This window comes from Micromonas commoda, chromosome 1, assembly GCF_000090985.2.
Source record: "Micromonas commoda chromosome 1, complete sequence".
NCBI lineage: Eukaryota > Viridiplantae > Chlorophyta > Mamiellophyceae > Mamiellales > Mamiellaceae > Micromonas > Micromonas commoda.
In genome coordinates, this window is record NC_013038.1 from 1,483,002 (window position 1) to 1,492,937 (window position 9,936).

A 9,936-nucleotide genomic window follows, 5' to 3' on the forward strand; every position below is an offset into this window, starting at 1 on the left:
AGATTTGAAGTTATTTATTTAATACCTTCGTATTACCTTCGTACCTTCGAAGGTACCTTCGATCGTATTTATTAAAGGTACCTTCGTATTCTGAATTTCAAAAGGTTGAGAAAATTTTTAATGCATAACGATTTTTAAGTGATTTTTATATATTAACGTATCATATCATAAAGACTTTATCATTACGATCCACACAATCACTCCAGTGGGCAAACAGTATAAAGATTCCGATTATGTTCACGTAAGCGACTTATCCTTAACTATAATCAAGTTAAGTTACCTGACTTAAAAGTGGCTCACCCTAATAAAATTCAGAATATGATGATATATAACCCTTATAGAGAAAGCCAGCAAAAAACGTTTTCAGATGATTTCCACCTTCGTCCGTTCCACCGGAATAATTTGGGACGAAGATACCAGTTCACTGCTGGTGACGAGGGCACATTGAGTACCACATCCCACCCCGCCCATCTTTTTTTGACCTTCGTCACATTTTATTCGTCTTCTGATTGATCGAGAGCTCGGTCATTTGCAAAAGTCTAAGACAAAAAAGCCGCGCGGTCGTCGTTTGTTACTTATTGCTGACTAACAACACTCTGCGACGCCTTCCGTGTCCTTTCGACGACGACTGTTCTGCGGGACGTCCTCATCGTTGCGCTTGGCGTGCCTGTAGTCGTCGTCCTTACACACACGTCACTTGTAAACGTAGAATCGACGCCAAGGCGTCTTCTGATGAGGCGGTGATTGACGTCGAAGTTGACCGATGTATCGATGAAAATTCAGCTTCAAACCATGCGACAGAGGCCCTTCTAGTCTTTCTTTCACCGAAGCTCCATCGATCAACACTCTTAAAAATGACTAGTACGACTCGTCCCAAATCAGCCTCCCGCGAACCTATTCCTGTTCAGTCTCAGTCACAAGGGAGGCACCTTGCACGGATAATAAAGCTCATTTCGCATATGGATAACACTTGAACTAAATTTCTCTTGATGCATGATAATAACTTTTCCACACCTGCACATCGTGGATTCAGTGTAGTCTGACCCATAAGCGAAAACTGTGTCATAAACTCATATGCATGTATATATACCGAGGTCATAGCATGAAATACTCATACTTACCTGCCCAGTGGTCTGACGGTGATCACGTAGGCCGTGGCCATGTCTGGAGCTGCTCCCCTCGCACTTTGGCTGCAGTGATAGTCAGGAACAGCTCAACGCTGTCTCCATGGGATAATTTATGGTCGGGTGAGACTGCGTGCGCGCGGTGCTCGCCCCTTCGCATAATCCTTTACCGCTAGTTTAAACCATGTGGTTATGTTCAATGAACCGCCCTTTGGAAAATCAGACAATTTGATCATAGGGGAACGAACACATATGGATACTCGTACATACTCTCGGAGAAATTCAGCTGAGGTAATAAGGACAGGGGGTCACTGGTCACCGCATTGATTTATATTGGTCACCGCGCCGAAATATTAGAGGTATTGAATACTGTCACGTGATTGGTCTATTTGGCATTAGCTAATAAATGGTGTGCAAGATAAAAGGCCACGATTTTCCGCTGCCCGGGACCCCGCGGAGAACCTAGTTCGATAAAGTGTATCCCCTGCTGCTCGAAATTCAGGCACACTCACATGAAATTCAGTATGGGTATCCAGTGAGGTTGAGTTATTCATACCAATATTACGATTATATTACGTATGATGAAGTGTACATTCGTTCGTGCCGTAGCTAATAATAAATAGACAGAACATTATCGATACTGTACCATGATATTTGCTGCCCAACGGCATTTCTACTCGAAAGCGTTCACCTCTCGCGCGCGGCTCAGCGGCCGCGACCTTCACGAGCCGGTATGCGAAAGCGACTTCCGCAACACCAGGACACCATCTGTGCGCCTCCCTTCCTGAAGAACCTAAAAGCGACGACGGCGCCGGCTGACAGCCACACACGCGCCCAACGACTTTGCCCGCATCTTGTCTCCTGGATAAAAAATTAGGCGAACGTTTTATCTGCTGTTTTTATTTTGACGTATTTCAGATTTCTAACGAAATAAAATTTCATGTAGTGTTAAAATATTCGCAAACGTCATTTGATTGGTCGAACCGGATTCTCAAGGTTGCAACACACTTCGGCTGTTCTTCGGCTGTATTCACGCACACCTGTAACCGAAACACAATACGGAAACATGGCATCCATCACGCAAGCGTCGTTTTTCGGACTCAACTCCGTACGCTCATCTGCCACGAAAAAGATAGCTCGAAGGCATCATGGCTTCGCCGTTCGTGCAGGAACGCACTGGCTCCCTGGCACACAACCTCCTCCCTATCTTGACGGCACAATGGCTGGAGATTACGGTGTGCGAACCTCTCCATAATGTTTACATACGACGGGCGTTTGTGATCAGGGTTCCGATGGCTTCCCATCGAGCATCGTACACACGCGCCACTTGTGTCTACCTATTCAATATACCCTCACGACCTGACACCTAGCCATGCTCCGTCTTCCCAGGTTTCGATCCGCTTCGGCTCGGCGCCAACCCCGATACGCTGCCATACCTTCAGGAAGCTGAGCTCATGAATGGCCGATGGGCCATGCACGCAACTGCCGGCATCCTCTTTACCGACGCTGTTGGGCTTCCCAAGTGGTGGGAAGCTGGCGAGGCAGCACTCGGGGACTGGAACCTGCAGACCCTGGTCGCTTTTCAGGTTGTAATTATGGCCTTCCTTGAGGCTGCCCGCATCCGCGGATTCATGACAACCGGCCAATCAGGTGTCATCGGTAACTTCCCATTCGATCCCACGGGACAAGACTCTCCTGAAATGCGCGTCAAGGAGGTCAAAAACGGCCGTCTCGCCATGATGTCTTTTTTGGGTATGGTTTCGCAATATGCCGTGACCGGCACTTCCCCTCTCGAGGGTCTGAAAGCTCACATGGCTAACCCTGCGGGCGTGAACATCTTCACCTCCTCCGTCGGCAATGAAATGGTTGCTGCGATCATCTTCGCTTCCATTGCTCCATGCTACTTTGTTCTGAAAGAGCAAATCGAGGAGGGAGATGATGAGTTCCGCCCTATCCCTTGGTAAACACGCATCTCAAAGAATGTATAGATGTTCCTGGCAAGATCTGCTATCTGCGCGTTTGCCCGAGGACATCGCACACGATTAGCATGCTATTGAAATACCCAGACAAAAATGATTTTGTGGCGTGCCCGGGTCACATCAAGGCCCTCCGTTGGGTTACAAAACTGAAAGCGTTAGTTGGAACCAACCAAACTTGTTGGAACTTCCAACCAAATTTGCTCCAACCGTTTCCTGTGCGAGCATTACAACAGTCTGCGCACATATTGTAAAGAATTGTCGCCAGATGTGAAACTAACCTCGGCATGGCGCTATTTTTTCAGTTACTAGGCAAGAGCGTGAGTTTGTGCTCCTATGGGCGACTCGTGTGGTTCTCGTGAACACCGGTTGATTTTAGATTAAATATGTCGCCCCTACCTCGCTCTGTGTCAAAAATACGAAGGTCACCTGCCTGCCTGCCTACCCCAACTTTTTTCGACCTTTGTATCACCTTTTATTCGTCTTCTGATTGGTCGAGAGCTCGATCATTTGCAAAAGTCATTGACAAAACAACCGTACGGCCGTCGTTTGTTACTTTATTGCAGACTAACAAAACTCTGCGACGCCTTCCATGTCTTTCGACGACGACTGTTCTGCGGGACGTCCTTATCGTTGCGGTTGGCGTGCACGCAGTCGTCGTTCTCACATGACGCCACTTGTAAACGAAGAGTGGACGCCAAGGCGTCTTCCGATGAGGCGAAGAGTGGACGCCAAGGCGTCTTCCGATGAGGCGGTGATTGACGTCGAAGTTGACCGATGTATCGATGAAAATTCTGCTTCAAACCATAAACATGTAGCCTTTCTCAATGCGTCTTTCACCGAGGCTTCATCGAGGCTTCATCGAGACTCGTCCCAAATCAGCCTCCCGCGAACAATAAACGTTCCTGTTCTTCAGTCTCACAGGGAGGCACCTTGCACGGATTAAAAGAACACAGGCATACATATATTTAATACGAAGGTATCGTCTACAAGAAACAAAGATAATTATATGGATTTCTGGATTTCAATCAGGTTGAGCCCACCCTATCTAGCTAACGAAGATAAACGGTATGAAATGATAATAAGTTATTTTTAAGTTTATATTCTACGAATATGATATGATAATGAAGGATAATTATTATTAAACCACGTACGTCGAAGTAGTATAATATTATGCCGACCCACCTGGGGACGGACCCCAAATTCTAATCTCCCCTCCCAGTCTCACTCCCTCTATCTGGGGGCATTTCGAATCTAGCCTGGCTAGATTCTAGCCGAGGGATGTGGCAAACAGTCAGGGAACGTGTCATTTCCAATCCGGACCTGACGAGTCATCTGTGCGTTCTTAACACGATTCCCGATTTTCGGGATATTATGTGGATTTTGTCAAATCTACATGCCTGTGGGCGTTGTATTTGTCCCGATTTTCGCACTTGGCTAGCACAGGCAAACAGTTTGATACTACCTGAGGCTTGTCAAGATTCCGAGATGTCGAAAAACGAGGTGGTTGGAAAGAGTTGGACATGGACCAGCTTGCGCGCACGGCGACACCGCGTGCTTCCGAATCTTGACAGAGAGTGGTATCATGTTATGGCGTCAATCTAGCCTGGCTGAATCGAAATGCCCTCTATCTGGAGAGTTTTTTTATGCCTTCGTACGTTTCGTGTTATTCTGGATTTCAATCAAGTTTGGACAATCGAGTTTAGTTAAGTTAAGTTTAGTTAAGGTATTTTCGTTTCTTGAGTTAATAAACCAGAAGATTCCCCATATACGAGATAAGCCGAGATTTTGACATTATGATCATGCATGAAATTCCCGTTGCTCGTGCATTTATATTGCTTTAACATAGTTACGAACGCGACCTGCATGGTGATTAGTCATACGAGTTAAGCAAATCAGCCATCGTATGGTACATGACTATATCGTACGCATGAATAAAAATCGTATGGATAAATTTACAAATGCGAATTACTTATCTCCGTCCGCTAAACTTAACTAATAAGCTTATTATATAATATTAATATTATATAATAATATCATACCATAAGATTAACTAAACTCGATTGTCCAAACTTGATTGAAATCCAGAATATTTATTTAAGAGTATATATATGTGTCCATATCCATATATATTTAGATATTTAAAAGAAAATAAAGAGAGTAATCGTGAACTTAAAATTATATGATATGAATTACTTTATTTATTTATCAGAGCCTAAAACAATTCGTGAAATCATATATAGGTTGTGCGTCAAAAAAACTAACTTCGAAAAGGCTGCAGGCTCAACTTCCTGCGAAGTATGAGGAGGAGGTCGTGAAGTCATACAGGAACAATTTAGTATCTGCGTTGCCTCGATATCATGAGGGTACTGCCAGGAGAGTGTGCCGCAACCAAAACGGTAAGGGGGGCATTTTCTCTCCAGATGTTTTCTTTCGTGGATTCTTTCGCTCGTTCGTAGGTTCGTGTGTTCACCCATCAACACCTATTTTGCGGTCTCGGACTCTTCTTTTCGGGCGATTTTAAAATCGGAGAACGGATTCGACATCATGATTGCTATCTGATTTCAACCATTTCGGGAACCCTGAAAGACCGAGACGGATTCAGTCTGTCGGTTGAAGGACCGACACACCGATACTGCCCAGCGAGTGGAGATAGTGTGTTAGGCTGCATAATCGATATTCACGCAGACGGGTTCTCAATGAGCACGGGCAGCTCGTCGCTGGCTGCACTTCCTCGTGTGCAATTTTCTGTTGGCACGAAACAGAGTCGTCCAAAGTTGAAGATCGGAGCCTTAGTCCACGCTCGTGTCCAAGGAGTCAACCACCTTGGAGAAGTGGCACTGACATGTGTTGAAGAAATGCACGATGTTCGAGGACTAGGTGTGCTTACTGAAGGGTTTTTTCCGAGATGCAACTCTAAGTTTGCGAGAAACATGCAAAGTCGGTCTTTTGAAACGGTTCTTGGGATACTTGGAAGTGCAGTTTCATTTGAAATCGCAACTGGTCACAATGGGAGAGTGTGGATCGCCACCTCGACCCGTCAACAAGCTATTCTTATTGTAAAGGCTCTGTCCGGTTGCTTTTATCCGAGTGCATCGTGTATGGCAGCGCATGATTATTCATTGTGAACACTGAAAACGCGCGGTCGCGGCATCAATCAAATACAGATAGAAAGATTACCGACAGCACTACTAGTACACATTTGCTCTATACCATGAGAAAGGCATACCTTTGAAGGTGAAAGATGTGGAAACTTTTTCTACTCGCCATAAAGTCTTTGAAGGTGAAAACAGTCATCAATGTCTCGTCATCTCTTCGCAAGCTCCACGAGCCAAAAATCAAAGACTGATGCCCGCCAACGAAAGCGCATCGCGCACCCAGGGGGGAACATGTCCTTCAGGAAAACGGCGTCGGATGAAGCGCCCCACAAATTGTCCAAATTGATTGTCAACGATTTCCATCGCTCATGGTCAAACCGGGAAATTCATTTTGAAACGCAACCGAGGAAAAACCTACTGATGTGGTTGAGGCATCGATCACATGCTTGCTCGTTGGATATGTCACCTGGTGCATTTGCTCACATAGTCTCATCTGATAGCGAATGTTATGGTAGGTCAGTAGACTCGCCGCGTTAGGCTCCTGCGTATTTTGTTCGTGACAGGTGAAGTACAAGCCATTCTGCGGAACAGTACCTTCGTAATTTTTGCATGTAGGTGCGCACGGCTGTATTGCATGCATACCATGCAATCGCATTCGCTGTCGATGGGACGATAGTCGGATGCCATCGCAGCTGTTTTCAGGCGAAGAACTCCCTGAAGCGAATATTAAGTTGTGGGCTAAATTAGCTAACGAATGGAAGATGATATGTGGCATGGCTAGTCCTACCTCAGGAATCAGGGCAGTACCGAATCTCGCCGTGCGAGACGGGTATACGCAATCAAACATGTCGGCCCCAAGCGCAGAACATACCGAATAGTAGACACACACCACAACACGGGTTGATTCTAATTTTTGAACAGATACGGTTTGAGTATCGCGCAGCCGCATTCCATTCACTTCTATGGTTATGCTTCACCTCACCACGAGATCAAGGGGATAACCAACGCCCATGACATATCTAGGTTTATCATCCGGCAACGATGCAGTGCACTGCGCCACGACTCTACAGAACGCATCCTTTTCTTCTCCCCCTGCAAGACCCCCAACTGCGTATCCTGGAAGATTATCATTTCGTGCTCTAAGGCCGGAAATGAAGGTCCATGCAAAAGATGTTATGTATGTAATTCTTGTTTACTTGGACAAGTTGAAATCCAACAACGCACCCTCAACACACACATCACGCAGCGTTTGATCCAGCCCTCCCTGAATAATTCCAAACAGTGCTTGCTCAGATGGTCGGCGATGCGCCGCAACACAGCGGTCGATCCAGCGAAGGGTTCGTTGAGTAGCTTCTTCAAATCTGGAACTTTCATGGTGTACAGAGCTAACGACGTCATCGAGAGCCATGATAATATCGGCACCGATACCATTCTGAATGTGAATTGATCGCTCAGGAGTGAGCATCATCTGTTGCCCATCTATAGGAGACTGAAAGGTTACCCCATCTTCCTTTTTCGTGGGTCCCAGGTTATCCCATAAAAGAGTATATATAATGAAGGAAAATTTTTGTTCGACTTTGTCGGCAGAACGTTGTTTGCGAGCAGCAACGTATACCTTACCGAAATCTCGGCCAAATCCAAAAGGCTCACCATTTGAAAGCCGCCACTGTCAGTCAGAGTGCCCCCGCTCCAATTATTGAAACGATGCAGCCCTCCCAGTTCTTTCATCAAGTCTGAGCCCGGACGGTTCTCCAAGTGATAAGTGTTGCCGAGGACAGTTTGGCAGCGAAGATCCATCAGGCAAGGTCAATAGAATCATCCGTGTTCAACAAGAATAAACAAAGAATAGGGCGTAGCTTACCTCCATCTGCTTGGATGTCAATCCTTTGACTGATCCTGGAGGGGCGGATTTCATTTTTGGCCCCGTTCTGCATTCCGCACGAGAGGCGAAGCACACGCACCTTGTGTACCTACGGGCATGAACATCGGTGTGCGAGATTCGCGAGGATGCAAACTCAAACGCGCTGCTCGCGCTCTTCCATCAGTCGCAATAAGCTCGAATTGAAATGTCATGCTCGAATCTCCCCTAACCGACTCCACGCCGCATCTTCGTTGTCGCGTCGTGTAAATTCTCGTTCCATAGTCTAATAGGTCCTTAATCTGCTAATAAGTATTCTGGATTTCAGGCAGCTGTGAACACCCCGGAGGGGAAAATTTTCAGATTTGTCCGCCCGGTTGCTCCCGAAATTTTTTATCGGGTAGCGTTTGAAAGGGAGTTGAAAGGAAATTTCGCCTCGCGAGGTCCTTCGCTCCGTCGCGGAGCGCACCAGAAACCTCAGACTCGCTCGCGCGGCAGCGGAGGAGTGCGGGCGAGGGTCGAGAGCGAGGGGACGCTCCGCGCTCCCCGCGCTCGTTCGGCTTTGATCCCTCGGAACCGCGCTCGTCATGCCGTACGGCGCCGCGCGGTTGAAGGGGAAAATAGCGTTTTGAAAGTGAAAATCGATCTAAACGAAAATTTTCAGATAACTCGTCATTCTTGAGTTAATCAGTTAATCCTCCCATACGGTAGTGGTAGTAGTAGTTGTAGTATCTCCGGGGTGTCCACAGCTGCCTGAAATCCAGAATACCTTCGTACGCATATCTTCGTGCGAAGATATGTGTAGTGTAACTTTGATTTTATATTGAGAAACTAGGTGTTTACCACGAATCCCGACCACTAACCCCTAAATTAGAAGTTAGTGACCGGGCACGGCTGCACATAGTGTTCGTGCGCGCCGTACATTCCGCCACGAGCGCCGTGCTGGCGGTCGTTGGTGACGGTCGATAGTGTTATAGCCCTACTTGTTAATCGACTATAGAATAATCTGAAGTCAACTAGAAGTCAACAAGTCAGACTCTCTCTAGAGGATTTTTGTAGTCGGGGTCTTTGAGATACTTATTGCTGAATTACACCCGGTTTCTTAGTGGCTTAAGAGGAGTACATAGAGGAGGTTAAAGAACCACACACTCGTCTCTGCAACTCTTAGGCCTCGAGCACCAACTTCCAGTAAAAGGCGGGTGCGAGTCTATCTGTTCTAGCTTGAACTCTCAACTGGGCTGATACGCAATCGTCGAAAAACGCTCGGGGCCCATATTATTAGCAAATCAGTCAGTTTTAGGTTATGACAAGTGTTATGACTGCCATCAAACCTGAGAATAGAACAATCATCAGACTTGATTGCAACATGTAGTGTTCATTTATTTTTGATATCATATATTAGTCATTATGATCAATGTATGTGACTTCGTCACCTATAATGAACTGGTTTCCTCGTCCCAAATAACCCTTATACCTTGGTAAATCCGTGCAACACTGAGCCAAAGAGAAGTAGCAGTAATAAAAACTGCTAGGAAAGTATCTATATACTTTTGCGATAAAATCTACTAAAATACGGTTTGGGTTTGTATAGGCTTTTTGAGCCGATGGAGCATCCGTACAAATTCACAACCATGTATGTGTACTAGTCCGTTTATGTGACATCCTCGGCTTCGACGATTGACTGCGTTTCTTGGCCGTTTCGGCAGCTGGGGTGTATCCCATTATTGGACGCATGTCGGTGCCGCGTTTGGCGCTCTTGTTGCCCATCTCGGGTGATGGAGGAGGGACCGTCTTTTCCTCTTGGTTATAGCCTACGGGTTTACCATCATCATTGTCTTCGTCTTCGCCACGTCCTCTTCGTCATCGTTTTAGCATGTTTT

The 9,936-nt window shown here is 46.3% G+C and overlaps 4 protein-coding genes across 4 annotated transcripts; 2 read left to right on the forward strand and 2 right to left on the reverse strand.

Annotated features, from left to right (window-relative positions):
* Positions 1-1,144: 1,144 nt before the first annotated feature.
* MICPUN_51746 (predicted protein) lies at positions 1,145-1,702 on the reverse strand. The gene has a single exon (XM_002507632.1). It carries the CDS (start codon positions 1,676-1,678, stop codon positions 1,520-1,522), a length of 159 nt encoding a protein of 52 aa, XP_002507678.1. The 5' UTR covers positions 1,679-1,702; the 3' UTR covers positions 1,145-1,519.
* Positions 1,703-2,140: 438 nt separating this feature from the next.
* Positions 2,141-3,502, forward strand: LHCA5 (chlorophyll a/b-binding protein, chloroplast precursor). Its single transcript, XM_002507237.1, has 2 exons — positions 2,141-2,359; positions 2,514-3,502. Exons 1-2 carry the CDS (start codon positions 2,191-2,193, stop codon positions 3,086-3,088), a joined length of 744 nt encoding a protein of 247 aa, XP_002507283.1. The 5' UTR covers positions 2,141-2,190; the 3' UTR covers positions 3,089-3,502.
* A 1,958-nt stretch (positions 3,503-5,460) lies between these two features.
* On the forward strand, positions 5,461-7,750 carry MICPUN_114077 (predicted protein; the record flags this gene model as incomplete). The annotated part of the gene is made up of 2 exons (XM_002507238.1): positions 5,461-5,499; positions 5,560-7,750. 2 exons carry the CDS (start codon positions 5,461-5,463, stop codon positions 6,226-6,228), a joined length of 708 nt encoding a protein of 235 aa, XP_002507284.1. The 3' UTR covers positions 6,229-7,750.
* On the reverse strand, positions 5,598-8,292 carry MICPUN_89746 (predicted protein). Its single transcript, XM_002507633.1, has 9 exons — positions 8,160-8,292; positions 8,060-8,094; positions 7,819-7,992; positions 7,419-7,708; positions 7,201-7,337; positions 6,986-7,104; positions 6,793-6,912; positions 6,665-6,739; positions 5,598-6,558 (listed from the first exon to the last, which is right to left on the reverse strand). The coding sequence occupies exons 1-9, from the start codon at positions 8,269-8,271 to the stop codon at positions 6,439-6,441; spliced, it is 1,182 nt and encodes a 393-aa protein (XP_002507679.1). The 5' UTR covers positions 8,272-8,292; the 3' UTR covers positions 5,598-6,438.
* Positions 8,293-9,936: the final 1,644 nt, after the last annotated feature.

Excerpts from the sequence above, each read along its gene's own strand:
- MICPUN_51746 (XM_002507632.1), bottom strand. The coding sequence starts at position 1,678 with ATGAATAACTCAACCTCACTGGATACCCATACTGAATTTCATGTGAGT.
- MICPUN_89746 (XM_002507633.1), bottom strand. The coding sequence starts at position 8,271 with ATGACATTTCAATTCGAGCTTATTGCGACTGATGGAAGAGCGCGAGCA. Across the intron at positions 7,338-7,418 it reads GATGTGTGTGTTGAGGGTGC|AGCACGAAATGATAATCTTC; the intron begins GTTGTTGGATTT and ends TTCCGGCCTTAG. Across the intron at positions 6,559-6,664 it reads TATGTGAGCAAATGCACCAG|GAAATCGTTGACAATCAATT; the intron begins GTGACATATCCA and ends CCATGAGCGATG.
- LHCA5 (XM_002507237.1), top strand. The coding sequence starts at position 2,191 with ATGGCATCCATCACGCAAGCGTCGTTTTTCGGACTCAACTCCGTACGC. Across the intron at positions 2,360-2,513 it reads CACAATGGCTGGAGATTACG|GTTTCGATCCGCTTCGGCTC; the intron begins GTGTGCGAACCT and ends CCGTCTTCCCAG.